The 25,073-nt window shown below is 68.8% G+C and overlaps 10 protein-coding genes across 10 annotated transcripts in view; 6 read left to right on the forward strand and 4 right to left on the reverse strand.

The window, feature by feature from the left end:
- Positions 1 to 48: 48 nt before the first annotated feature.
- MICPUCDRAFT_28602 (ATP-binding cassette superfamily) lies at positions 49 to 1,899 on the forward strand (the record flags this gene model as incomplete). The annotated part of the gene is made up of 1 exon (XM_003061400.1): positions 49 to 1,899. A coding segment is annotated over exon 1 (1,671 nt), but the record flags the coding sequence as incomplete, so codon positions are not given.
- Positions 1,900 to 2,133: 234 nt separating this feature from the next.
- Positions 2,134 to 3,573, reverse strand: MICPUCDRAFT_48249 (uncharacterized protein; the record flags this gene model as incomplete). The annotated part of the gene is made up of 1 exon (XM_003061646.1): positions 2,134 to 3,573. The coding sequence occupies exon 1, from the start codon at positions 3,550 to 3,552 to the stop codon at positions 2,134 to 2,136; it is 1,419 nt and encodes a 472-aa protein (XP_003061692.1). The 5' UTR covers positions 3,553 to 3,573.
- Positions 3,574 to 3,756: 183 nt separating this feature from the next.
- Positions 3,757 to 3,942, forward strand: MICPUCDRAFT_9786 (uncharacterized protein; the record flags this gene model as incomplete). Its single annotated transcript, XM_003061401.1, has 1 exon — positions 3,757 to 3,942. A coding segment is annotated over one exon (186 nt), but the record flags the coding sequence as incomplete, so codon positions are not given.
- Positions 3,943 to 4,413: 471 nt separating this feature from the next.
- Positions 4,414 to 5,013, forward strand: MICPUCDRAFT_5471 (uncharacterized protein; the record flags this gene model as incomplete). Its single annotated transcript, XM_003061402.1, has 1 exon — positions 4,414 to 5,013. A coding segment is annotated over one exon (600 nt), but the record flags the coding sequence as incomplete, so codon positions are not given.
- Positions 5,014 to 5,380: 367 nt separating this feature from the next.
- On the reverse strand, positions 5,381 to 7,346 carry MICPUCDRAFT_48250 (uncharacterized protein; the record flags this gene model as incomplete). Its single annotated transcript, XM_003061647.1, has 2 exons — positions 5,381 to 7,161; positions 7,256 to 7,346. 2 exons carry the CDS (start codon positions 7,344 to 7,346, stop codon positions 5,381 to 5,383), a joined length of 1,872 nt encoding a protein of 623 aa, XP_003061693.1.
- Positions 7,347 to 7,484: 138 nt separating this feature from the next.
- On the forward strand, positions 7,485 to 8,759 carry MICPUCDRAFT_51144 (uncharacterized protein; the record flags this gene model as incomplete). Its single annotated transcript, XM_003061403.1, has 1 exon — positions 7,485 to 8,759. One exon carries the CDS (start codon positions 7,485 to 7,487, stop codon positions 8,757 to 8,759), a length of 1,275 nt encoding a protein of 424 aa, XP_003061449.1.
- MICPUCDRAFT_62925 (uncharacterized protein) lies at positions 8,754 to 10,063 on the reverse strand (the record flags this gene model as incomplete). The annotated part of the gene is made up of 2 exons (XM_003061648.1): positions 8,754 to 8,968; positions 9,080 to 10,063. 2 exons carry the CDS (start codon positions 10,061 to 10,063, stop codon positions 8,834 to 8,836), a joined length of 1,119 nt encoding a protein of 372 aa, XP_003061694.1. The 3' UTR covers positions 8,754 to 8,833.
- A 2,080-nt stretch (positions 10,064 to 12,143) lies between these two features.
- On the forward strand, positions 12,144 to 13,928 carry MICPUCDRAFT_62927 (resistance-nodulation-cell division superfamily; the record flags this gene model as incomplete). Its single annotated transcript, XM_003061404.1, has 1 exon — positions 12,144 to 13,928. One exon carries the CDS (start codon positions 12,144 to 12,146, stop codon positions 13,821 to 13,823), a length of 1,680 nt encoding a protein of 559 aa, XP_003061450.1. The 3' UTR covers positions 13,824 to 13,928.
- Positions 13,929 to 13,933: 5 nt separating this feature from the next.
- Positions 13,934 to 14,818, reverse strand: MICPUCDRAFT_51147 (uncharacterized protein; the record flags this gene model as incomplete). The annotated part of the gene is made up of 1 exon (XM_003061649.1): positions 13,934 to 14,818. One exon carries the CDS (start codon positions 14,816 to 14,818, stop codon positions 13,934 to 13,936), a length of 885 nt encoding a protein of 294 aa, XP_003061695.1.
- A 696-nt stretch (positions 14,819 to 15,514) lies between these two features.
- MICPUCDRAFT_41612 (uncharacterized protein) overlaps positions 15,515 to 25,073 on the forward strand; it is a gene marked incomplete at both ends in the record, with an annotated part of 17,996 nt that continues 8,437 nt past the window's right edge. The window contains one exon of the mRNA XM_003061405.1: positions 15,515 to 25,057. Coding sequence (XP_003061451.1) covers positions 15,515 to 25,057 — 9,543 coding nt within the window. The remainder of the gene's footprint in view (positions 25,058 to 25,073) is intronic.

Consider the following 25,073-nt stretch of genomic DNA (forward strand, 5'->3'; position numbering starts at 1 on the left):
GCAGCCAAGGACGCGTCGTCGTCGTCGTCCGCGGGCGGCGGCGAGAAGAAGCGCGGTGGGAAGAAGGGCGGTCGCGGCAAGACCGCCCGAGAGGGCTCGGGCGGCGGGAAGAAGGAAAAGATCGGGAAAGATTTCTGGAACGAGCTGTCGTACCTCGTCAAAGTCGCCGCGCCGACGCCGACGTGCCACTTCTCGCAGCTCCTCGTCGGGCAGTTCGCGCTGCTCGTGATGCGAACGCTGCTCACCGTGCGAGCGAACAAGGTGAACACGTTCTATCTCACCAAGGCGATCTCCACGGCGAGCTGGAAATTCTGGGTGCGCTGGTTCTTCAACTTCTCCGGGTGGATGGGCTCCGCCGTCGTCGTGAACAGCGGCTTGCGATACACGGAGACGCTCATACAGATCGAGCTGAGAGCCGCGCTCACGCGTCACGCGCACAAGAAGTACATGAGCGCGAACAACTTCTACAAGACCGCGGTGCTGCGAGACGGCGGGCTCGACAACGTGGACCAGAGAATCGTCGCTGACGTGGACGCCTTCTCGAAAGAAGCCGCGTTCCTCTACGGCCACTCGTTCAAGCCCATCCTCGAGTTCACGCTGTCGCTCACCGAGGCGGCGAAGGAGCTCGGGTACTCTAGACCGCTCGCGCTGTTCGGCGCGCAGATTTTCATAACCACGGTGTTGCGTCAGATGTCGCCGTCGCTCGGGAAGATGGTGGCGAAAGAGCAAGCCCTGGAGGGCGGGTTCCGGCACACGCACGCGCGTCTCATCGCGCACGCGGAAGAGGTCGCGCTCCTCGGCGGATCCGACCGCGAGATTGGTATCCTGGACGACGGCCTGAAGAACATGGTCGTCACGCAGCGGTGGCACGCGTTGCAGAGGATTCGCAAGTCCGTCGCGGATAACGTGTCGAAGTTTCAGGGCTTGCTCGTCGGGTCGATATTTGTCCACGTCCCGTTCATGGTCAGGGCGGCCGTCAGCGAGGGCGAGCGCATCTCCATGTTCCGAGCCACGGAAGAGCTCATGCTGCGGTGCGGCAGCGCGTTCACCGAGGTGTTACTCCTGGGGAGGAACCTCGACGAGCTCGCCGGGTACACCTATCGACTCTCGCAGTTATTCAGAGTCATGGACAAGGGCGTGGAGACGGAGAAGAAACGCGCCGCGGACGACCGTTTACTCATCACCGGAGACGACGGCGTCGACGCCGGGGGCATACGCTTCGACGGCGTCTCCGTCGGCGCGCCCGAGCCCGGGGGCGGGCACCGTCTGCTCGTCAAGGGGCTCACGATGACCGTCGAACGCGGGTCGCACCTGCTGATCACCGGTCCGAACGGCTCGGGGAAGACGTCGTTACTGCGCGTCCTCGCCGGTCTCTGGGCGCCGATCGAGGGCACGGTAACGACGCCGAAGGTGGCAGACGACGAGAACAAGGACAAGGCGGTGATGATGTGGCTCCCGCAGCGGCCGTACTTGCTCCAGGGATCTTTGAGAGACCAAGTCGTGTACCCGCGCACCGCGCTGGCGGATGGGAACTTGTACTACCACGCCGCGAAAGCGAAAGCGAAAGAGGAGGACGAGAAGATCAAGCAGTGCCTGCGGATGGCGGGGTTGGGGAAGTTCGTCGACGGCGGCGTCCCGAACGTCGGTCTCGCGACGCGTCACCTGGAGTGGAACGACGTGTTATCCGGGGGCGAGCGGCAACGCATCGGGTTCGCGCGTTTGTTTTTCCACGCCCCGCCGTTCGCGATATTAGACGAGGCCACGAGCGCGATCAACCCGGACGAGGAGCACTCGCTGTACGAGCACGTGCTCGCGCAGGGGACGACGGTGGTCTCCATCGCGCACCGGTTGGAGCTTCGGAAGTTTCATCACCGCGAGTTGCAGCTCGCCGGCGACGGCGGCGGCGGGTGGAAGCTCCTGCAGAAAAAGGAAACCGGTCACGGAGGAGAGAAATGGGTCGCGCTCAAGTGATGTGATGACCCCTGTGAACGCGCGCGGCGTGGCGCGGCGCGGCGCGGCGTGGCGTGACGCGGCGTGGCGTGACGCGGCGTGTATAATACTCGAAACCGAATTGAATCACAACACGCGGTATCATGTCGTTCATCACGACCGCGTGCGCTCGCCGCCGGCACCTTAAAACCGCGAGGCGTAAATCAGAGCGCCCATCGCGAGCGGCAGCGCGACGACGAACGCGACGGACGCGGCGGTGACCTTTTTCAGCGCCTCCTCTTCCTCCGGGTCCGACTCGATCTTCCAGTCCTGGCGCTCCGTGGTCATCTTGATGAGGAACGGGTCGTACTTGTCCTTGATGCCGTCGTAGTCGAACTGGTCCGCCTTCATCTTCTTCGACGCCGTCGTCATCCCCCAGATCATGCGATCCGCCATCTTGGACACTTTCCCGTGCGGACACCCGACGCACCGCTTGTACATCTCCAACGCTTCCTCTCGGCGGCCGCAGGAGTCTAAGCACACCGCGTAGTTGAAGATCATGTCCCCGCCGATCTCGAGCTTGGGCGAGATGTTCTCCACCTTCACGATCGGCTCTAACAGCTCGTACGACGCCTGGAGCTTGCCCTGGGACATCAACGACTTGGCCTCGGTGAGCGCGGCTTGCCACCGCACGATCGTCCCGTTGGACACCTCTATCCCGGCGTTCGAGCGAAACTGTTTCAACTTATCCCTGACGCGCTTCCGTCGCGCTTCCTTTTCCTCCTCCGTCTCGGGAACGAACTCCCCCGCCTTAATCGTCTTCCCGCCGCCGTACGCCTCGCTGATGTTATCCGGTCGCGGGAACACGCCCCACGTGCTGACGGACGGTTTGTAGTTCGACTCGCCGTTCTCCGCGTCCTCGCCCTCGCCCGGGGGTTTCGAAATCTCCAGCTTCGGACGCGCCTCCACGGGCTCCGCGTTCGCCTCCTCGCTCCCCAAGCCTCTCTCGCGTCGCCGCCCGCCGCTCCGCAGCATCTCCGCCTGCGCCGCCGTCGGGCCGTCGCCGCGGAACGCGCCGCCCGCCTCGGGCCTGAACACCTCGCCCGTCTCTGACTCTCTCCCCACGACCGCCTCGTCTTCCCCGAACGGATTGTAGTCCGCGTTTCGCGTCAGGATCTTCACCTTGACCTCCTTCGGGCCGCTCGGCGTCGGGGAGGACGCGTCGTTCGCGGACGCCTTGGCGCGCTCCGCGCGCGCGATGGCTTCCTTCACGGCGTCCGCCATCTCGCTCGGTTTCCCCATCGACGCGGACTGCTTGTTCACGGCGTCTCTGTACGCCTTCGCCTTCGCGAGTCTCTCCGCGAGCGCGTCGGACGCGGAGGGCGGCGCGGAGGATCCTCCTCCTCCTCCTCCTCCGGCGTCGTCGTCGTCGTCGGCGTTCGCCGCCGCGCGCGTCGCGTTCGTTTTTCTCGTCGTCCACGCGCGCTGGCGCGACGAGCGAGAGATCCGAAGACGACGCGCGCACCGAGGCGCGCCGGCGCGCGTCCTCGAGCGCGGCGACGACGACGCCGCCGCGCACGCCGCGGCGAAGGCTGTCGCGGACGTCGACATCGTCGTCGGCATCGCTCGTGCTCGCGCGCCGTGCGGCGCGGAGGGGACTGACGACGCTTATCGCGACGACAGAGACTGGCAGAAGACGAGGTTGACAGCTGGCACTCGCGCGGCGGAGAGCCACGTGTGCGTGAGTGACGTTCTCTGATGAAGCGCGATCTTCGCGCCGACGCCGCACACGTCCCCGCGCAGCTCTAAATGTCCCCCGCGCCGCCGGAAGACATCCTCCCGAGCCGCAAGAGTCACCGAAGCCCTCTCGTCCTCGTCGGCGCCGCGATCACCGCGGGCGTCCTCTTCGCCGGCTTCGTCGCGTTCAAGACGGGGAACCAGCAGCTCTCGCAAAACATGATGCGAGGACGGATCTTCGCGCAGGCGGCGACGATCGGCGTCATGGTCGGCACGTCCGGCGCGGTCGTAGTGCCGTCGTTCTTAGGAGGCGACGCGAAGTGACCAAAGCGCTCGTGTGGTCGCGAGGCGGACGTAGACGCGCGGTTAGAAGACACGCGCACGTTAGAAGACAGACACTAGCTACTAGAAGGAGAGACGACGACGACGACGACGACGACGATGGCGTGGTCGATCGCGCGAAGGCGCCTCGGGCGCCTCTTCAGCCGCGCGATCGCGACGCGCGCCGTCGCGGCGTCGCGGCGCGGCGCCGCGCCGCCGTTCGCGCGCGCGGGGGGGGGCGCGCGCGCGCCCGCCGCGCCGCGCGGCGGTGCGGCCCTCGCGCCGCGAGGGTTCGCCGCGGAGACGACGCCGAGGGAGGAGGAGGAGGAATCCGCCCCCGGGCAGGACGCGTCCTCCGCGGCGGATTCGGGTTCGGGTTCGGGTTCGGGTTCGGGTTCGGAGTCCGAGCGCGACCGACGCGTCCGCGACAAGGACGAAGCGCACGTCCTGACGCAGAAAATCCTCGCCGCGGCGATGAAGCGCGTCCCGACGCTCGGGTGGACCGACGACGCCCTGCGCGCGGCGGCGAGGGACCTGAACCTCTCCCCCGCGGCGGCGCGACAGGTCCCGCGAGGCGTCGGCGCGCTCGTCGATAAATTCGTCTCCGAGTGCGACAGCCGCTTAGCTCTGATGATAACGACGAAGCGCGACGAGGAGCTGCGGTACGAGTCCGCGCGGACGAAGCTGGAGAAGATCATCAACTGGCGTCTCGACATGATCAAGCCGGTGATCGACGACTGGGCCGCCGCGCTCGCCGTGCAGGCGCGACCGGAAAATCTCGCGTCGACGGTGGCGCAACGCGCGATGCTCGCGAACGACATGTGCGACGCCATCGGCAGCGGGTTCGGGCTGGGGACGATCGATCACCACCTATCGCTCGGTGCGGTCGGCGACGCCGCGACGAGAGGGGGCTGGTACGGCGATCGCGCCGTCGTCGGCGCGTTGTACGCCGCCGCGGAGGCGCACCTCCTCGCGGACGCGTCGCCGGGATACGAGGACACGCGCGCGTTCGTGCACGAGGCGGTGACGCGGCTGGACGCGTTCGGGACGGACTTTGAGGAGGCGTCCGGGTACGCCGGCGCCGCGATGGTGGGCTGGGACTGGCATCTGTTGAGGGCGTTCGGGATCAGAGGAGGGAGGGAAGGACTGAAGGATGCGCTCGGCGGCGTCGCGGGCGCGCTCGCGAAAGCCGCCGCCGCCGCCGCCGCCGCGGGGACTTCCCGGGGGAGAGGGGGGTCCACTCCCGGCAGCGTCGATCGCGAGGAGGAAGAGAAGGAGGAGGCATCGCGCTTTACGAGCGAGAAAGACGACGAGGAGAAGGAGGAGGAGGATGCGAAACGGTATAAAGATTGATTGAACGCCGACGCTCGTTTACAACCGCCTCGCTCGCCGATCAATCGCACTTGATGTTTCGGTATATCCGCCGCACGAACGCGTTCGCGGCGACGTACCCTGTCGCGCCGCACACGAGCGCGAGGACGAGGCAGAACATCGCGGTGTACCCGAAATAAAAGCACGTCTGGAAAAACCCAGTCATCTTCGTCTTGAACACGAAGTAATACACGCTGTACGCGTACACGTACAGAGACACGCTCGCGGCGGCGTTGAACGCGGTCCAGTGCCATCTCCAATTCTCCGCGTTGAGCAAAAAGTACGTCGCGACGACGGTGACGCACGCGGTCACGATCAACAAGATCGCGAACACGAGTAAAAAGAAGCCGTAGACGTAGTACACCTTGTAGTTCCACATCGACGTGAACACGAAGTACGTCTCGATGAATATGGAGCCGAACGGCAGGACGCCGCCGAGCAAGGAGATGGCGAGCGGCGTGAGATACCACTCGCGCTCCGGTATGCGCCGCGGTATGGACTTCACCCGGCACGGGTTATTCGGCGCGCCCGCGACGTTCCGCCCGATGACCGTGCCCAACAACACGAGCGGGAAGGAGATGAACAACCACATGAACGTCATGACGACCATCGTCCCGAACGGCACCGCGGCTAAGGAACTGTACGAGATGGCCACCGCGTTCAACGCGAACGCGATCGCGAAGCACGACCCGGGGAATAAACCCGCGGTGAGCGCCATGGCCTTGATCCAGTTCTTCCCCTCGTTCCTCGCGTTGAACCCGCCGGAGACGTACCCGCCGACGAACGACGTCAGGGCGTAGCACACGATGAACACCGTGAGAATCGTCCCTCTTCCCTCGTACATCGCGCCGCCGATCGTGATGAGAATCACGAGTAAGAAGAGCGCCGCGAGCTGCACGCCCGTGCCGAGCATCGCGGCGAGGACGGGCAGCGCGCTAGGGGCTCGGAACACGTCCCCGTGGACGAGCTTCCAGCCGGACTCTTCCGACGCGCCGCCGCGGCCGTCGCCGCCGTCGCCGCCGCCCTCCACGTCGTCGTCGTCGTCCCTCGACGTGTACTTCGCGTAGTCCTTCCTCAGCGTCCGCATCAGGATCATGGACACCATGCCGACGAGGAAGATCACCATCATGCACGAGTTGAATATGCTGAACCAGTGGATGTGGTGCTCGAAGAAGTCGTTGTCTAAGTAGCGTTCGAACCGCTTCGAAAACGGCGCGTCCGATTTCGTCCACCTCGTCTCGTACGTGAACGCGATCTTAGCCCCCGGGGTCACCGCCACGGGGTTCTCCGCGACGAGGTTCACCTGCGTGATCCGCCCGTCGTTGTGCTCGATCTCGAACTTCTTGTGCGCGTAGATCTTCGGCGCGCCCGCGACCTCGCCCTCGCCGTCTCCTTTCGCGTTCTCCCCGACGAAGCCCCAGACGGGAAGGTCGTCCATCACGAACTCGTACCAGTAGTGCTCGCGCGCCGCGCGCGCGAACGCCGCGGACTCGCGGTTCGACAGCGACGCGATCTCGCACACGGTCGTCCTCGCGACGTCCTTCCCGAACTCGAACTTCATGTCGCTCTCCACGAGCTCGTTCCCTTGCAAGATCTCACCCAGGCCGCCCCACTTGTGCTTCGGCGAGGCGTTCACGCGACAGAACGGCAGGCGGTGGTAGTTGTACGTCTCCTGAGGGTTGTTGTACGGACCCACCTTGTTCGCCCAGAGCTTGACCTCGTCGCCGAGGACGTACTGCGGGGGCGGGGCGGGGGGATGGGGGGGTGGGGGGGGTGGGGTCAGCGCGCGATCGAGGGTCGGATCTGAACGGGGTGGGGGGGGAATTCGTTCATCGATCGCGTCGCGATTGTTTTCTGAGGGATCGATCGATCGGCGGGGAGGCGCGCGACGGAGGACGCGCCTTGTGATCGAACTCGTCCGCGGTCGCGCGCGCGAGCAGCGCGCACGCCAGCGCGCACAGCATCAGCGCGCGAGCGAGTCGCGTCATGGTCCCCGCGACGCACGCGCGTCCACCGGGCGCCGCGCCTCGCGAAGTGATCGACGCGCGAAGAGTCGAACGTCGCTTCGGGGCGGTCAGAAGCGGAAGCTCGGAACTTCCTGTGGATATCGTCGCCAGCAGAGTACCATGGCGCGCGCGACGTCCGCGCGGCACGTCGCCGCGGGCGCTTCCGCCAACCCGCGAATCGCGACGCGACGGCATCGCGCGACCCGTCGTGGTCCCGTCCTCGCGCGCGCGTCCGCGTCGTCCGCGGCGCCCATAACCGCGGCGTTCGACGCCACCGATCGCCTGGCGTTCGCGCCCGACGCGACCGTCCCGCGCGTCGTCGCGCCCCGCGGCGCGCCCCCCGTCGTGATCCTCCCAGGCTTCGGGAACGACTCGAACGACTACCTCGCGCCGTTCGGCGACGCGTCCTCGTCCGCGTGCATCGCGACGTCGCTCCGGAGCCGCGGATGGGACGTCCACGTCGTCGACCTCGAGAGGAGGGACTGGGCGAACATCCTTCGCGCGGTCGGATCGGTCGGGTTCTACACCGGCGAGAGCACGACTGACCCGGGGTACACGTGGTACCTGGAAAAGGTCGACGCCGCCGTGCGCGCCGCGCTCGCGGCGAACCCGGGCGCGGAGACCGTGGACTTCGTCGCGCACAGCGCGGGGGGTTGGCTCGCGCGCGCGTACGTCGGCGGCGCGTTGAACGAAGTCGACTGGTCGAAGCGGCGTCGGCGGCGGACGAGAGGGAAGAAAAACGGAGGCGGCGGCGGCGGCGGCGGCGTCGGCGGGTTCCTCGCCGGGCTGCTCCCGAAGCGCGACGAGATGCCGCGGTACGCGAGAGGGCGCGAAGAGGAAGCGAGAGCGAACGGCGAGCCGTCGCCGTCGCCGTCGCCGCCGCCGGAGGAGGAAGACGACGCCGACGCCGACGCCGACGCCGACGAGACGCGCGTCGTCATCGAACGCGTGCCCGTGCCGCACCCGCGCGTGCGTCGCGTCGTCACCCTCGGGTCCCCGCACCGCGCGCCGCCGCCCGGCGCGAGCGACGCGACGCGAGGCGCGATCGGGTGGGTCGACGCGCGGTGGCCGGGCGCGCGCTTCGCGCCCGCGATTCAGTACACGTGCGTGACCGGGCGGACGGTGCGAGGCCGCGCGGGCGAAGCCGCGAAGAAGACGCTCCCGGGATACAGCTGTAACTCGTACGCGCAAGTCTGCGGCGAAGGCGACGGCGTCGAGGGCGACGCGGTCGTTCCGAACGCCTACGCAACGTTGCCCGGGGCGAGAAACATCACGATAGACGGCGTGTTTCACTCCATGAGCAAGGTGGGGACGTACGACGAGAGCGCCGCGGAGTCGTGGTACGGAAGCGACGACGTCGTCGACGTCTGGCTCGACGCTCTCGTAGTAGACTAATTAAGAGGTTACAGTACTAAATCTTCATCGCTCGCGCGCGTTCGCGTCGTTCAGTTCGTTCGCTCGCTCGCTCGTCAATCGCGCGATCCCTCGGCGCTCTGCGCGACGTACTCGATGAACATCTTCTTCACGACGAGGCGCGCGACGGTCGTCCGCGCCAAGCCGCCGCCGACCATCTTCAAAAACGTCCGCTTCATCCGTCGAAGCTGCTGCAGGGCGATTCCAAAATACAAAACCAGTTCACCGGTCAGTTGAAAGGGACCCACGCGATCAAATGTTGAAACCGAGCGGTGGGTGAAAAACGTTTGCATAGAACGCACCTGCAGGCTCGGCGGCGCCGCGACTCGAAGCGCGGGCAGCCCCTCCCCGAACGCGTACTCCGCTCTTCCGCCGCCGCCGCCGCCGCTCTCGGCCTCCGCGCGGACGATGACATCGATGACCTCCTGCACGCCGAGGTCCATCTCCGCCCTCAAGTTCGTGTCGCTCAGCGCGCTCGCGCCCAACCCGGGTTGCGTCGCCTGGCACGGCGCGAGGACCTTGTTACCGCCTCCGCCCGACGCCCCGCCGCCGTCGCCGCCGCCGCCGCCGATCCCGCGTCCCGTGATCGCCGCGACCGCCGCGGTCAACGTCTCCTCCCTCGTCGCGTCCTTGTACTCCCCGCACTCGTCGTCGAGCGCGGGCGTCGAATTCGTCGTCGTCGTCGTCGTCGCCGTCGGCGGCCGCAGCGTGAAAAGCGGCGCGTCCCAGCGGTTCTTGCCGTCCGGCCGCTCGAACCGAACGACGAGGTCCTCGAAGATGCGCGCGTCGTACCCGCCCCACTCCTTCTCGTCGTCGTCGTCGTCGCTCCTCCTCCTCGACGCGTTCCATCGTCGCGCGTCGTCGATCGGCGCGTCCACGTGCACGACGCAGTGGCGCGCGCCCGCCGCCCTCGCGATGCACCATAGCTCGTACCGGAACCCTTTGATCCCGCACCCGGAGTCCACGATCACGATCGGGCCGTCCTTCCGCAGGAGTCGATCCACGGTCGATTTCAACGACGCGCGCGTGTTCTTCTCCGCGTGCCCGTGCGCGTACCCGGCGTTGCGCGCGATGTGCAGGGAGTCCTCGGAGACGACGACGGGCGCCGGCGCGTCGGGGACGGCCGCGGCGACGCGCGACGCGATGTCCGCCGCCGCGCGGCTCTTCCCGCTCGCGGGGTGGCCGCAGACGAGGACGAGGCACGACGTGTGATCGCGCGGCCTCGACGACGCGCCCATGGCGCCGCGCGTTCCGTCGAGTGGCGGCGAAGATTTCGGCACCTGCATCTTTTCAGGCTTTTTTCCAGGCGGTGCATGTCCGAAACAGCCAGGTGTCCGTTGTACTGTACAGGCTGGCAATTTTTTTCGTACTAATTGCCCATAGAGGTCGGATTTTTGCCCCCGGAGAAAGTTTTTTTTCGAGAATCATGGGGGTCGCAAAAATTAAAGACTATTTGCTCATACGAGTAGAAATCATCGATCTCGTTTCTGACGATGACGTCCGATTTGCGAAGGGACGCGCGTGTCTTCAAAAGAATATCTCAACACCCCACATGTGTCGCGCCTCTCCAGTCGCCGCCGCGCGTCACGTGCGTCGACACGAACACGGCGCGGACGACGTTCGCGCGTGACCGCCTGAGACGTCGTCGAAGATCTCGGACGTAGACATTTCGTCTATATGCTCCCCGCGCTGAGCGCCAAGTACGCCAATTACGACGCGATGGACGCGAAAGCGGGGAAACCCCCGGGCAGCGACGGCGTCTTCAAGCGCCGGGCGTCGTCGCTGCACCGCGAGGAGAACCCGAACCCGGGATTCTACGAGAAGTCCAAAGCGAGAACCGTGCACGTCGTCACGAAGTGGCCGTGCTGCGTCGTGCTTTTGGTGTCCACCTTTTCCCTCTTGCTCGGCGCCATGGGGTTCCTCCTCGGCGGCGTCTCCATCGACACGGAAGGATGGGAGACGCGCGGGACGCCGATCGCGAAAGCCGCGATCCAAGAGGAGACGTGGCGCACCGGGCAGTTCACGCTCGCCGACGGCACCCCCGCGGCGGTCGGGACCAAGGACTCGAAGCGCCGACGCGCGCGAGCGCTCCTGGAGGCGGGCGACGACGACGACGAATACCTCGCGCTCGAGACGGGTTCAAAATCCCCCCTGTCGAGATTCGCGATCGCGAGCGCGATGAACCCCGGGAGGGCGTGGAAGAAGCGCCTCACCGCCGCGCACGACGAGCACGCCGCGCTCGCGGAGAACGCGAAGCGCGCCGCGGACCTCGGCCGCGACCCGCGCGCCGCCCTGCCGCGCGGTCGCGCGGGCGGCCGAAGCCTGCTGTCGTCCACCGGCTCGTGCTCGACGCCGTATTACCCGCTCCCGGACGACGGGGACGCGGACACCGCGAACGACGGGCAGGAGTACGTGCAGTATCGCAACAACGCCCTCGAGATCATCTTCTACGAAGGCACGAACCTCTTCGACGTGGCGGGGCTGAAGGCGATGTGCGAGGTCGAGGACACGATCATGGGCCTGAGCGGATACTCCGATTACTGCGACAAGTCGTGGAGGACGTGCGCGGCGCCGCTGCCGAGCGACGCGGGGTGGGCGACCACGTTCCAGAGCACCGGCTCCGCGTACGAGTTCTGCTACCAGCCAATCTCCTTGACGAGGTTCTTGATGTCGCGGCTGTCGTTGACGTCGTGCAACGACTTCACGGCGAGCAAGCAGGCGAGCGTCGACACGTGGGTCGCGAATTACGCGGGCTGCGCGGACAAGTACATCGTCGACGCGACCGATAAGTGCAGTAGCTCGACGACCGCGGGATATTACTTCGACCCCGCGAAGTTCAACGCCGGGTTCAAGACCGGGTCGACGAAGCTCACGATGACGAAGTCCACGTTCCCGATGGACACTTCGAAGTACGACGCGACGATGCAGTGGCTCTTGGGTCTGGACAAGGACGGGTCGTTGAAGCTCGGAAACGAGTACTTTTCGGTCGCGTACTCGAGCTCGGACAAGGAACTCTTAACCCTGAAGACGGACGAGGCGCTCATGACGGACCTGTTCCTCGCCACGGGGTCGTCGATCGTGATCACGCTTCTGCTGTGGGCGCACACCGGGTCTTTGCTCTTGACGCTCGGCGGTTTTTTGCAGATCATGATGGCGTTGCCGTCGGCGGTTTTCTTCCAGACCGTCGTCTGCCAGATCACGTTCTTCCCGTTCTTGAACTTCCTCGGCGTCTTCGTCATCGCCGGCATCGGCGCGGACGACTGCTTCGTGTTCTACGACAAGTGGATGCAAGCGAAATCGAGGATGCCCCCCGGCGCGAGCGCGAGCGAAGTCGCGAAGGAGTGCTACTGGGAGGCGGCGTGGGCGATGTTATTGACTTCGACGACGACCGCCGTCGCGTTCGCGTCGTCTGCGATCATCCCGATCGCGCCCATTCGCGTCTTCTCCATCTTCATGTGCGCGATGGTGATCTTCGACTACATCTACGACATCACCATTTTCGCGGCGATGTTGGCGTGGACGCACGACGCGAGCCTGCGCGCGCAGAATAACGGAGGGAAAGGCTACTCGCTCATCTGTTTCGACCTCTTCGCGTTTTACGAGAAGAGAAAGGAACAGAAGGGATCGGCGAAGGTGTCCGAGAACTCCGGCCTGCTGCGATCGAAGACGATCCACCAGTCCGCGGTCCCGCTCCCGGAGAAGGTGCTGCGGAAGAACGCGTATCCACTCCTTCACGCGGCGCGGTGGTTCCTCGTCGTCACCTTTCTCGCCTTTAGCGGCGTCGCCGCGTGGCAAGCGTCGAAGCTCACCACCCCGGAGACGAACGAGGTCTTGCTCCTCGTGGAATCGGACCCGGTGCAGAAGCACTCGTCGCTGATGCTCACCGGGTTCTTGTCCTCCACGGAGTCGCAGTTGTGGGTGGCCGTCATGTTCGGCCTCGTCCCCGGGGACGACGGCGAGTACACGGACCCTACGAAGCGCTCGTCGTTGATGTTGGATCCGACGTTCGAGCCGACGTCGACGGCGGGGCAATCCTGGTTCGCGACGTTCTGCTCCGACACCGTGTCCGGGATGTCGACGACGTCGTACTACACGCCGATGGACCAGTTCAGAGCCTGGATCGTCGCCGCGAGCGGCGTCGACGCGACGTCGTGCGGCTCCACGAATCCCGGATGGCCGTTGGCCGCGAGCACCGTGGAGCACTGCATGAAGTACTGGGCGGACAATCATGACACCGAATCTCAAAAGTTTTTCTACTACCCCTCCTCGGGCGAGCAGACGAACGCGAACGCGAAGATTTTCGTCCTGAAGGCGTCGTTCGCGGCGTCCGTGCCGTTCACGTCCCCGCTCAACGTCCTCTTGGACGAATACGACAAGTGGGAGGCGTGGGTGAACCCCCGCATCGCCGCCGCGCCCGCGGGCTATCAGGGCGGGTTCCAAACCTCGCAAGGGTGGTGGTGGATGGACACGATCGACAACATGCAGAGAGGGGCGTACTCCGCCGCGGCGATCACGCTGGGCCTCGCCGCGGCCGTCATCCTCTTCGGAACCGGCAACGTCATCGTCACGGTGTACTCCGTGACCGCCATCGCCGCGATCCTCTGCGGCACCGTCGCGTCCGTGATCCAGATGGGCTGGACGTTGGGTTTCCTCGAGGGAATCTGCTTCTCCATCCTCATCGGTCTGTCCGTGGATTTCGTGATTCACATCGGGCACGCATACTTGGAGTCCGCGAAGCACTACGAGGAGCTCCTCGGCGAGAAGGCGTCCAGAGGCGTCATGGCGAGAGAGGCGCTCGCGACGATGGGCTGGTCCGTGTTGTCCGCCGCGTTCACGACGATGTGCTCCGCCGTCGTGCTTCAGTTTTGCACCATCACCTTCTTCGTCAAGTTTGGCACGATCATCATGCTGTCCACGACGATCGCGTGCGGGGTGACGTTCTTCATGTTCGTTCCGATGTTGGACGCGGCGGGCCCGACGGGACGATGGGGGGACATGTGGGCGGGCATGTTGGCGCTCCGAGACAAGCTCAAGAAGAAGAATTGAGTCGATGAATGACGCGGGGAGAGCGCGAGCGAAGAAGAAGGCGGCGCATGCGCGAGAGTGTGTCTATCTTATACCTGTCTATATTTTACCTTCGTATTACCTTCTACATACTACTCGCACGTCTCCGCGATGAACGCTTTGCATCGCGTCCAGCTCTTCTCCGCGGCCGCGGCGTCGTACCCGAAACCCGCTCGCGCGTCCTCCTCGGTCGTCTTCTCCGGGCGCGTGAACCCGTGCTTCACCCCGGGGAAACCGTGAAATTCCGTCGCGACGCCGCGAGCGCGCAAATCGGCGAGGCACGCCTCTTTCGCCGCCGCCGTCGAGAAAGGGTCCTCCTCTCCGTGGAAAATCAAGACCGACGGCGGATTCGCGGCGACCGCGCTCCGCGGCAGCCCCTCGTCCGACGGGTCGTCCAGAATCCCGTGGAACGAGACCACGCCGCGGACGCTCGCGCCGAACCCCGAGCGCGCCAGGTCCAACGCGCACCGTCCGCCGAGGCAAAACCCGACGACGCATCGGACGCCGCCGCACTCCGGTTGCGCCTCGAGCGCGCGCACGCCCGCGGCGACGCGCTTCGCGGCCGAGCTCCGGTCGCGCCTGAGCGCCCCGAACGCCGTTTCGCGCGTCTCGGCGTCGAACACGCACTCGGGTAGACCGAACATGTCGAGCGCGGCGGCGGCGTATCCCAGGCTCGCGAGCGCGTCGACGCAGCTTCTCACGAACACCTCTCCCGGGCCTATCGCGGTGTGGAGCACGACCACGCCGTCGAGACCGCCGCCGCCCGTCCCCGTCGCGCCGCGCTTCCGCGTCTCCTCCACCGCGCGCGCGTCGAAGGAGGCGTACCCTCGCAGGGGAACGTCGTCGTCCGCGTACTCGAGGTCGCGCGACGCGATCGACGAAGAAACGCGCGCGAGATCGGCGCCCCACGGCAGCTGGGACACCGGCACGCCCGCGTCGAACACCCGCGCGTCCGTCGACGGCGACGACGACGACATTACCAGAGGGCGGGAGCGGGAGGACGCGCGGCCGGGCGGCGCGGGTCGGGTTCGAGGACGGAACGCGGCGACGCTCGCCGACGTCGTCGTCGTCGTCGTCGCGGCGCGCATCCGCTTCTGTCGGAGGTGGAGACGTTTTTCGCGGCTGTCGACGAGGCTCGTCGAATCTGACGAGACCGACCACGCAGTGCCAGCTTGCCAGCCTCAGCCGGAACCCGGGACGGTCCGCCGCAGCGCGCGTCCTCGCCGCTCCAAACGCGTCCGCGCCGATACGCGACAGAGATCGCGCCGCGCGCACGTCGCACGCAGAGAGGCGCGCGCGTCGGCGGTCTCGGCGAAGGACGACGGCGGAGTATCGGACCGGCGCGTCGCCGTGACGTGATTGCGATCGAGCGGCAAAAAAAACCCAGCGAGGGAGGGTTGCGGTGGCTGCTCGACGGAGCTCGCTCTTGCTAGAGAAGCAAGATGCCCCCCTCCGCGGCGACGCCCGCGGCCGCGTCGCGCGTCGCGCGGACGCCGGCGCGCTGGAGGGCGCGCGGCGTGACCCCCGGCGCGTGCGCGGCGTCGCGAGGGCGCGTCGCCGCGTGGCGGCCGCGCCGCGCGCGCGCGCGGACGACGACGCGCGCGGGAATCTTCTCGCCCGGGCGGGGAGGAGGAGGACTCGGCGACTTCTTCTCGTCGGCGTCGCCGCCGGCGATGGCGACGCGCGAGCGGCGCTCGCGCGTCGTGATCCGCGCGCGCGCGAGCGCGGCGAGCGCGACGCGGAGGGACGACGACGACGCGGGACGCGCGCGGCGCGTCGTCGCGCGCGCGGCGGCCGCCGCCGATCCCGGCGGAGAGATGTCGCCGCGTCGTCCCGACCGCGACCCGCGATCGTCCTCCTCGTCCTCCTCGCCGCCGCCGCGACGCGGCCCGTTCTCGAGCGCGACCGCGAGAGACGCGATCGCGTGCGTGAGCGTGTGTTACGCCTTCGCCGCGTGGAGATGGCTGCGCGTCCCCGCGGCCGCCGCGCACGTCTCCTCCTTCGCCGCCGCCGCGCCGTCGCCCGCGCTCGCGGCGCTCGTCGCGGCGGCGGCGACGGCGGCGATCCTCCCGCTCATGCGGCTCGCGACGCACCCGGCGGCCAACTACGGCGTCAAGTGGCCGCTCCTCGCGCGCGCGGCGTTCGGCGTGAACGCCGCGCGCGTCGCGTCGAGCGCGCGGCGCGTCGTCGCCGCCGGGTTCGCCGCGACGCATTTTCTCGCGTGCGCCGAGGCGTTGCACGTCCTCGCGGCGATCCTCTCTCCGAGCCTGAGCACGTTCGGACAGGGAGCGTGGGCGCAGACCGCGGCGTACTGCGTCGCGTGGTTGTTGCAGAGCCGCGGCGTCGCGGGGATGGCGCGCGCGGCGCTCGTGAAGGGCGGCGGCGCGTTCGTCGTCGTCGCCGCGGCGTCGGCGGCGAGGGAAGGGTGGTTCAGCGGAGAGATCGTCGCGGGCGCGGCGGCGGCGGCGAAGGCGGCGAAAGCGGCCGTCGCGTCCGTCGCCGCGGACCCGGGTGGGACGTTGAACGCGCTGACGACCGCGCTGACGACCGGCGGGTTGGGCGGGTCATTCGCGAGCTCGAGCGCGCCCGCGATGGACCTGGCGCTCGCGCTCGTCGGCGTCTGGGTGATCATGACCGGCGTCGCCGTGGACACCGTCGCGGCGTCCACGGTGGACGACGCGATCGCGTCGCAGCGCGTCGGGCGGCCGCTGTCGCCCGCGCGAATCCGCGCCGCAGCGTGGTGCTCGAAGCTGCCGATCGCGGCCGCGTTCGCCGCGTTCGCGGTGAGCGTCGCGATCGACCCGGGCGCCGCGGGCCCCGGTCTGAGCGCCCTCGCCGCCGCGGTCGGCGCGCCCCCGGCGGCGATCCTCCCGCTCTTCGTCGCGATCGCCGCGCCCACGGCGACGCAGGTCCTGCGCGCGGGCGTCCCGACGCTGTCCGACGCCGACGCCGCGATGATCGCGGCGGCGATGCTCGTCGTCTCGCAGGGGCTTCCCACGAGCGCGACGCCCGCGGCGGCGGCGGCGGTGGGCGGCGGGTTGCTCGCCGCATGTACCGCCGTCGTCGCGCCCGTGCTCGGCGTCGTCGCGACGGATTACTTTCTCCTCCGCGGGCGCGCGTTGGACACGCGCGCGCTCGTGGACGGCGGGTTGGGGCGTCGCGAGGGCGGGCCGTTCTGGTTCTGGAGAGGCGTGAACCCGCGCGCGGCGTTCGCCGCCGCGCTCGGCGCGGCGGTGCCCGTCGCCGAGTTCGCCGCCGCCGCGTTCGCCTCCGAGACCGCGGGCGTCGTCGGCGCGGTCGGCGCGATGGCCGCGAGCGTCGCGAGCGTCTCGCCCGGGCTCGCGCTCGCGCGCTCCGCGACGCTCTCGGCGGCGATATCGTCCGCGGCGTTCGCGGCGTTCAACGCCGTCGCGCCGCCGCGGAGGATCGGCGAGGAGGACGCGTCCTACGCGGATCTCGGATACGGCTCGGGGTCTGGGTCCGCGGCCGCGTCCGCGACCGCGACGGCGTCGCCGGAACAGAAGCTGACGCGGCCCGCGATCGCAGATTACAGCGACGCCGCGTACTTGGACGACGTCATCGACGCGGAGAGCGTCGAGGCCGCGGAGGCGGAGACGGTGAGCCGCTCGCGGCGCAGCGAGAGGTCGCGATCGAGGTCGAGACGCGCGGGCGGCGGGCCCGACGACGACGACGACGACGACGACGACGACGACGACGACGACGTCGTCGTCGTCGTGAGAGATCGCCTGGAGCGCATGCTCGACCTCGAACCCGCGTCGAGCTCGGACAGAGACCGGCGGTTGGACGTCGCGCTCGGGGTGTCCCTCCGCGCGGAGCTCACCGCGCAGCTCCGACGGAGAGAAAAGCGCGAGAGAGAGTTACGCGACGCCGTCTCTCGCGGGGAATTCGTCCCCGAGAAGACGCTCGCGCGCGTGAAAGCGGACGCGGACGCGCTCAGGAACGAGGTCGCGGCGTACGACGAGAGCGCGGAGGCGGACGCGGAGGCGCGCCTGATCGAACGGTCCGTCTCGGAGCTCGCGCGCGCGCGGCGGGCGCGCGGCGCGGCGGCGGGCGTGTCGTATCTCGACGCCGACGGAAACGCGAAGGACGACGCGACGAACGAGTGGGCGGAGGTGTCCATCGCCGCGTCCGAAGTGACGAAACTAGACGTCCAGATCGAGAAGCTCGCCGCGCGCGCGTCCGTGACCGGGAAGCCCTACGACGCGGACGAGATGCACGAGCTCCGCGAGCGTCGAACGGTGTGGGGGTTACGGCTCGTCGGCGCGCAGATTAAGGGCGTCGCGGGGCTCGCGTCCGCGGTCAGGACCCGCGGGCGGAGCTTCGTCCCGGAGGAAGACATCGCGGCGGAGATGCGACGGCTAGAGGAGCTCGCCGCGGAGAAGTCCGCGCTGCTGGAGCGGCTGTCCGAGACGGAGCGAAAGGGCGCGGAGGCGAGCGGCGCCGCCGAGCGCCTGCGCGCGGAGGTTGAAAATTTGAAAACGCAGCTCGAGGACGCGCGGGAAGACGCCGCCGCGGGCGCGGAGTCCGCGGAGATCGCCGCGTTCTTAGAAGAGAAGCTCCGCGACTTGCGAGACGAAAAGTCAGCGGGCGACGCCGCCGCGGAGGGCGAGATCGCCGCGCTGAGAGCGCGCGTCGCGGCGCTCGACGCGACGCTCGCGGAGAAAGAAGCCGCGTTGCGCGTCGCCGGCGAAGAGGACGCGCTCGCGATCGAGGACGAGATCGCGGACCTGCGCGCGGACATCTCCACGCTGCGCGGTCAGATGGCCGCGAAGGACGTCGCGTCCGGGGAGGCGATGGACCAGCTGCGGACGCAGCTCAGGGAGACGAGAGACGCGCTCGCCGCGTCGGAGAAGCGACTGTCGAACGCCAAGGCGCGCGAGGAGAGCCTCTCGGAGAGCCTCGCGGCGCGCGCGCGCGACGCCGCCGCGGCGGCGGACGCGGAGAAGACCGCGTCGTCGTCGTCGTCGATCGCGGAGGGCGTCGCGGCGGCGGCGGCGAGGAAAGAGACGGAGACGCTGCGCGGCGAGCTGTCCGACGCGGAGGCGCGGTTGCGAGCGATCGAGTCGAGAGCGGCGGAGGCGGAGACCTCCGCGCGAGCCGCCGCCGACGCGGCGAAGCGATCCGAGGCGGAGAACAAGGCTGCGGCGACGCGCGCGAGGGAGCGCGTCGACGAGATCGAAGCCGCGCTCGCGGACAAGGAGCGCGCGCTCGCGAGCGCGCTCGACGCCGTCGCGCGCGCGGACGCGAAGAACGTCGACCTCGTTAAGAACGTCGACGAGCTCCGAGCGGAGATTTCGCGCGTCGGCGCCGTCGTCGAAGAGAAGACGGTGGAGCTGGCGAAGCTCCGAGCGGACGGGAGCGCGGGGACGCAGCGCGCGCGCGCCGACTTGGAGGCTGCGCGCGAGCGTTTCGAGCGCCTCAGCGACGTGTTATCGAAGCAGCAGCTGGAGGTGGACGCCGCGCTCGAGCGCGCGCGCGTCGCGCAGGACGCGAGGGACGAGGCGGAGGCGTCGGCGAGAACCGCGGGCGGGAGAATCGCCGCGACGGAGATGAAAGCGTCCGTCGCCGCCGCGGAGCTGAAGCGCCTCAGAGATCGGATAAACGAGCTGGAGGACGCGTCCGCGGTGGCCGCCGCGAGCGCGGCGGCGGATAAGGCTGAGCGCGACGCCGCGGACGCGGACGCGGCGGCGTCGAGAGCCGAACGCGACGCGATTCAAGCGGAACTCGAAGAGCTCAGAAGCGCGTACGCGGGCAAAGAGGCTGAGATGGCCGTCGCGGACGCGACGCTGAAGCGCGAGCGCGACGCCAAGGCGGCCGCGGAGACGCGCGCGGAGAAGCTCTCGACCGAGCTCAGGGCGTCCGTCGTCGCCGCGAGGGCAAACTCAGCCGCCGTCGCGGAGCTCTCGTCGAAAGTCGACGCGCACGACGCGCAAGTCGCGGAGCTCAGGGCGTCGCTCGCCGCGCGCGACGCGGAGGCGGCCGCGCTGACGGCGCGCGAAGAAGCGCTCAGGGCGGACGCGGACGCGGCGGCGCGAGCGAAAGCCGCCGCGGACGTCGCGGAAGCGGCGATGACGGCGACGTTGAACGAACGCGTCGGGGCGCTCGAGGCGGCGTTGAGCGAAAAAATCGCCGAGGTGTCCGCCGCCGTCGCGGCGTCCGACGCGCTGCGCGCGAAGGTGCCCTCGCGCGGGTTCATCGACGCGCTCTTCGGCGGCGCGAAGGCACCGTCGCGGGCGGGCGAGACGTGGTCCGCGCGCGACCTCGAGGTGGCGCTCGAGGCGCGGATGCGCGAGCTCGAGCGCGCCGCGGACGACACGGCGACAAAAGAGAGCGACGAAGAATTGAAAAAGGTGACGCGCGACTTGGAGGCGATGCGCGGGCTGCTCGCCGCGCGCGACGTCGCCGTCGCGGACTCGGAGGCGAAGCGCACGTGTTTAGAGGCGTCCTTAGAGGCGAAATCGAGGGATCTCGGCGCGCTGGAGGCGATCAAAATCGAAGCCGCGGAGACGCGCGCGCGGTTGGAGGAGAAGGAAGCCGCGCTGGCGGAGGCGCGGGCGGCGCTCGCCGAGGCGGAGTCGTCGACGGCCGCGACGACGCGCGCGTTCGCGGTCGCGGAGCAGGAGATCGGCGAGGCGTTGCGCCAGGTGCAGATCCTGCGCTCGGAGCGCGAGACCGCGGAGGCGGAGGTGGAGCGATTGAACGCGACGCTCGCGTCCGTGGAGGACGCGAAGCTCGAGGAGATTCGCGCGCTCGAGAAGAAACTCGCGAGCGCGGAGTCGTCGACGAACGCGACGACGCGCGCGTTCGCGGTCGCGGAGCAGGAGATTGGCGAGGCGTTGACCCAGGTGCAGATCCTGCGCTCGGAGCGTGAGACCGCAGAGGCGGAGGTGGAGCGATTGCGCTCGACGCTCGCGTCGACGGAGGACGCGTCGCGGTCCGATGCCGACGCGCTCGCGACCGCGGAGGCGAAGCTCGCGGCGCTCACCGCGGACGGCCGGGTCCTCTCCGGTCGGGCCGACGCGCTCGAGGCTGCGGAGGCGGCGCTGAGAGAGAAAGAGGCGGCGATGCGAGCCGACGCCGCGGACGCGAGGGCGCTTCTCGAAGAGAAAGATAAGGCGCTCGCGGAGGCGCGCGTCGCGCTCGCCGCCGCGGAGGCGTCGGCGTCGATGTCGGAAAAAGCGTTCGAATCCCAGCTGCGGGAGACGCGCGAGGGCGTCGGACAGGTCCTCGCGGCGGAGGCGGCGGCGGAGAAGCTCCGCGCCGAGCTCGACGACGCGAAGCGCGCGATCGCGGCCGCGGCCGCGGCCGCGGAAGCGCGCGGCGTCGCGTCCGCCGCGTCCGAGGCTGAGACCGCGCGCGCGGCGGCGGCGGCGGAGACGAACGCGATGCGAACCGAGGCGATGCGTCTCGCCGCCGCGCTCGCGGAGAAGGAGGCGCAGCTCGAGCTCGCGACGCGCGGCGGCGCCGCCGCCGGCGCGAAGACGCTCGCGTCGTGGACGTCGAGCCTGCTCGCCGGGTTCCGACGCGGCGCGTCGTCGGAGGGCGCCGCCTCCGAGCCGCTGTCCGCGCGTCTCTCCGCGCTGCTGACGACCAAGACGGCGGCGCTGCGGTCGGACTTCGACGGCGTCGACGGCGCGGACGAGATCGAGGCGGCGCTGGGCGCGGTCGGCGACGCCGCCGCGGAGGTGGCCGCGCTCGAGCGAAACCTCGCGGCGTCGCGCGAAGACGCGGAGCGCGCGGCGAGGGAGGCGAAGGACGCGGCGGCGGCGCGCGCGTCCGCGGAGGAGAAGCTCGCCGCGGCGGCGACGTCCGACGCCGCCGCGGAGGCGGCGCGTCGAGACGTCCTCTCGCTGACGAAGCGGCTCGCGGACGCGGAGGCCGCGTCCGCGACCGCGCGCGACGCCGCGCTCGCGGACTCGAAGCGCGCGACGGACGCGCTCGAGGCTGACGTGGCGCGGCTCAAGGCGGAGAGCGACGAGCTCCGCGCGCGATTCGGCGCCGCAGCGAGCGCCAAGGAACGCGAAATCGCGAGCGTCCGCGAGGCGCTCGAAGAGGAGCTCGAGGCTGCGAAGACCGCGGCGGAGTCGCTCGCGGACGATAAGCTCGCGATCCAGACCGAGCTCGCGAAGAAGATCGAGGAGCTGCGGAGCGACTACGTCGGCGCGACGACCGCCGCGGAGACGCTCGCGGAGGAGAAGCTGTCGCTTCGCGCGGCGTTGGAGGAGAAGGAGGACGCGTTGAGAGACGCGCTCGCGCGCGCGGACCGCCTCGCGGGCGAGCGCGACGCCGCGGACGAGCGCAAGGGCTTCTTCGAGCGGCTCGCGTCCAAGTTCGAGAAGAAAGTCGACGAGACGCTCGCGAGCAAGGCGAAGGAGGTTCGCGAGCTCGAGTCTCAGCTCGCGGAGGCGCGCGTGCTCGCCGCGGGACGCGACCTCGAGAGGGAGAAAGCCGCCGCCTCGGAGGCGGCGCGGCTTAACGACGAGATCGCGAGGCTTCGCGCCGCCGCGGACGCGCGCGCCGCGAACGCCGCGGAGGAGGTCGAGGTCGCGGAGGCGATGCTGCGGTCGCTCGAGGAAGCCGCGGAAGAGCGCGAGCGCGAGTTGAAGCTTCAGATCGACAAGATCACGATCGAGCTCACGGAGCTCAGGGCGACGGCGCGAGACGCCGACGACGCGGGTTTCAAAAAAGGCGGCACCGTCATCGTGAAGAAGAAAGACAAGGCCATAACGCGAGCCGACCTGGACGAGCTCTCCGCGCAGCTCGACGCCGCGGACGAGGCGCTCGAGGCCGAGCGCGAGCGCGCCGCGGCGCTCGAGGAGGAGCTCGACGCGGCGTTCTTGAAGTACGTCTCGGCGAAGACAAACTCGGACGACAGAGAGGCGGCGCTCCGCTCGCGGGTCATCGTCCTCGAGAGCCAGCTCGCGACGCAGCGTGTTATCGTCACCGCGGGCGGGGACGACGCGAAGCTCCGCGAGGAGGTCGATCGCCTCAGGGCGGAGCTCGAGGAGAAGTCCGCGTCGCTGAACGACGCGCTGACGCGCGCAGAGGCGGAGCTGGCGACGACGAAGAGCGTGAAAAACGTCCTCGGCGGTTTGTTCGAATCCGTCGTCGACGCGGGGAGAAAAGCGCGCGCGACGACGACGCCGACGGTGAAGGAGGCGACGTCGCGGCTGCGGCTCTTGCTGACCGAGCTCGAGAACGAGAACGAGCCCACGTCCACGGCGAAGTACCAGAAGGGCGGCACGCAGATCGTGAAGAGAAGCAAAACCGGCGAGTCCGGGTTTGGCCTGTCGATGCTGAGCGAGCTCGAAGACGCCAAGGCTAAGATTCGCGAGATGGAAGCCCTCGAAGCTCGACTCGCGGAAGCCGAGGCCGCGGCGGCGAACGCGGAGGAGGAGAAGAACCTCCTCGAGGAGCTCATCGCCCCGCTCGAGGACGAGCTCAAGACCTCCAGGACGCAAGTCCAGAAGATTGTCGACGACGCCGCGGCGCGCGAGCGCGAGATTCAAACGCGCGTCGACGCGATGGAGGTGCAGTTCGAAGCCGCGAAGGCGGCGGGAAAAATCAACTCGGAGCTCACGCTGGAGATCGTCGACCTCAAGCGACAGCTCGCGGCCGCCAAGGCGGACACCGCCGCCGCGGAGGACGAGATGCGAGCGCTCGAGGCGTCCGCGAAGTCGGAGACGGAGGAGCTCGAGACGCGTCTGAGGCGAGACGCCGCGGAGAAGGCGGCTGATTTCGCCGCGAGAGAAAAGCGCGCCGCGGACGAGCTTCGAGCGTCGCGCGCGCAGCTTGATCTTCTCGCGTCGGAGACGAGCTCGAACGAGGCGGCGCTCAAGCGCGAGATCGCGACCGCGCAGGCGCGGCTCGCGGAGCTCCGCGCGTCGATCGCGGAGGCGGAGACCGCGAAGGTGAAAGCCGCGGCGGAGTCGAAACGGAGAGAGAAAAAGCTCGAGGACGCGCTCGAGGAGGCGAAAGAAAACCTCGCGTACGAGCTCGCGCGGGCGGCGTCCCGAGAAGAAGCGCTCGAGCAGCGCGTCGCGGACCTCGAGCTCGAGAGCGACGAGCGCGACGTGTCGCGCGCGGCGTTCGAGACGGCGCGCGACGAGCTCGCGGCGGCGGCGACGGCGGCGAGCGCGCGCGAACGCGAGCTCGAATCGCGCGTCTCGTCGTTAGAGACCGAGCTCGAGGAGGCGCGCGCCGCCAACGCGGTGACGATGAAAAACTACGAGACGATCGCGAGCAAGCGAGCGGAGTCTGACCTCGAGACGGCGTACGCGCTGCAGCTCGAGGGCGAGCTCGCGCTCGTCAACGCGGAGCTTCGAGAGATGAAGACGGCGTTCGCGCTCGTGCAGTCTTCGAGCGAGGACGCGGTCGCGGCGGAGGCGAAGCTCGCCGCGCGCGTCGCCGAGCTCGAGGCGGCGCTCGCGGAGAGCGTCGCGCGCAGCCCGGAGGCGGTCGCGAGGGCGGCGGAGATGGAGATGAAGCTGAAGTCGCTCTCGAGAGAGTTGAAGGCGGCGGGCGACGACGCCGAACGCGTCGAGAGGGATCAACGAGTGACGATCGACGCGCTGAGAAGAGAACGCGACGACGCGATCGCCGCCGCGTCGGTCGAGCGCGACGCGCTTCAGAAGAGGGCGGACGCGCTCGCGCGCGAGCTCGAAGAGGCCGAGGCGCTGGAAGAAACGATCGCGATGCTGTCCAAGTCGTTGGAGAACAAAGACCAGCAGCTCGCGTCGGCGTTGAAATCCGTGGAGAACTTTGACGACGCCGCCAGAAGCGCAGCGGAGGACGCGCGCGCGAAGCTCGAGGAGATTCGCGCGCTCGAGAAGAAACTCGCGAGCGCGGAGTCGTCGACGAACGCGACGACGCGCGCGTTCGCGGTCGCGGAGCAGGAGATCGGCGAGGCGTTGACCCAAGTGCAGATCCTGCGCTCGGAGCGCGAGACCGCGGAGGCGGAGGTGGAGCGATTGCGCGCGACGCTCGCGTCGACGGAGGACGCGTCGCGGTCCAACGCCGACGCGCTCGCGACCGCGGAGGCGAAGCTCGCGGCGCTCACCGCGGACGGCCAGGCGAAATCGAGCCAAACCGCCGCCGCGCTCGAGGCGGCGGACGCGGCGCTGAGAGAGAAGGAAGCCGCGCTCGCCGAGGCGAGGGCGGCGGCGACGGAAGCGGAAAAATCCGCGGACGCGCGCGTCGCGGAGGAGGCGG

The sequence above is a fragment of the Micromonas pusilla genome (assembly GCF_000151265.4).
Source record: "Micromonas pusilla CCMP1545 genomic scaffold MICPUCscaffold_10, whole genome shotgun sequence".
Classification (NCBI taxonomy): Eukaryota; Viridiplantae; Chlorophyta; class Mamiellophyceae; order Mamiellales; family Mamiellaceae; genus Micromonas; species Micromonas pusilla.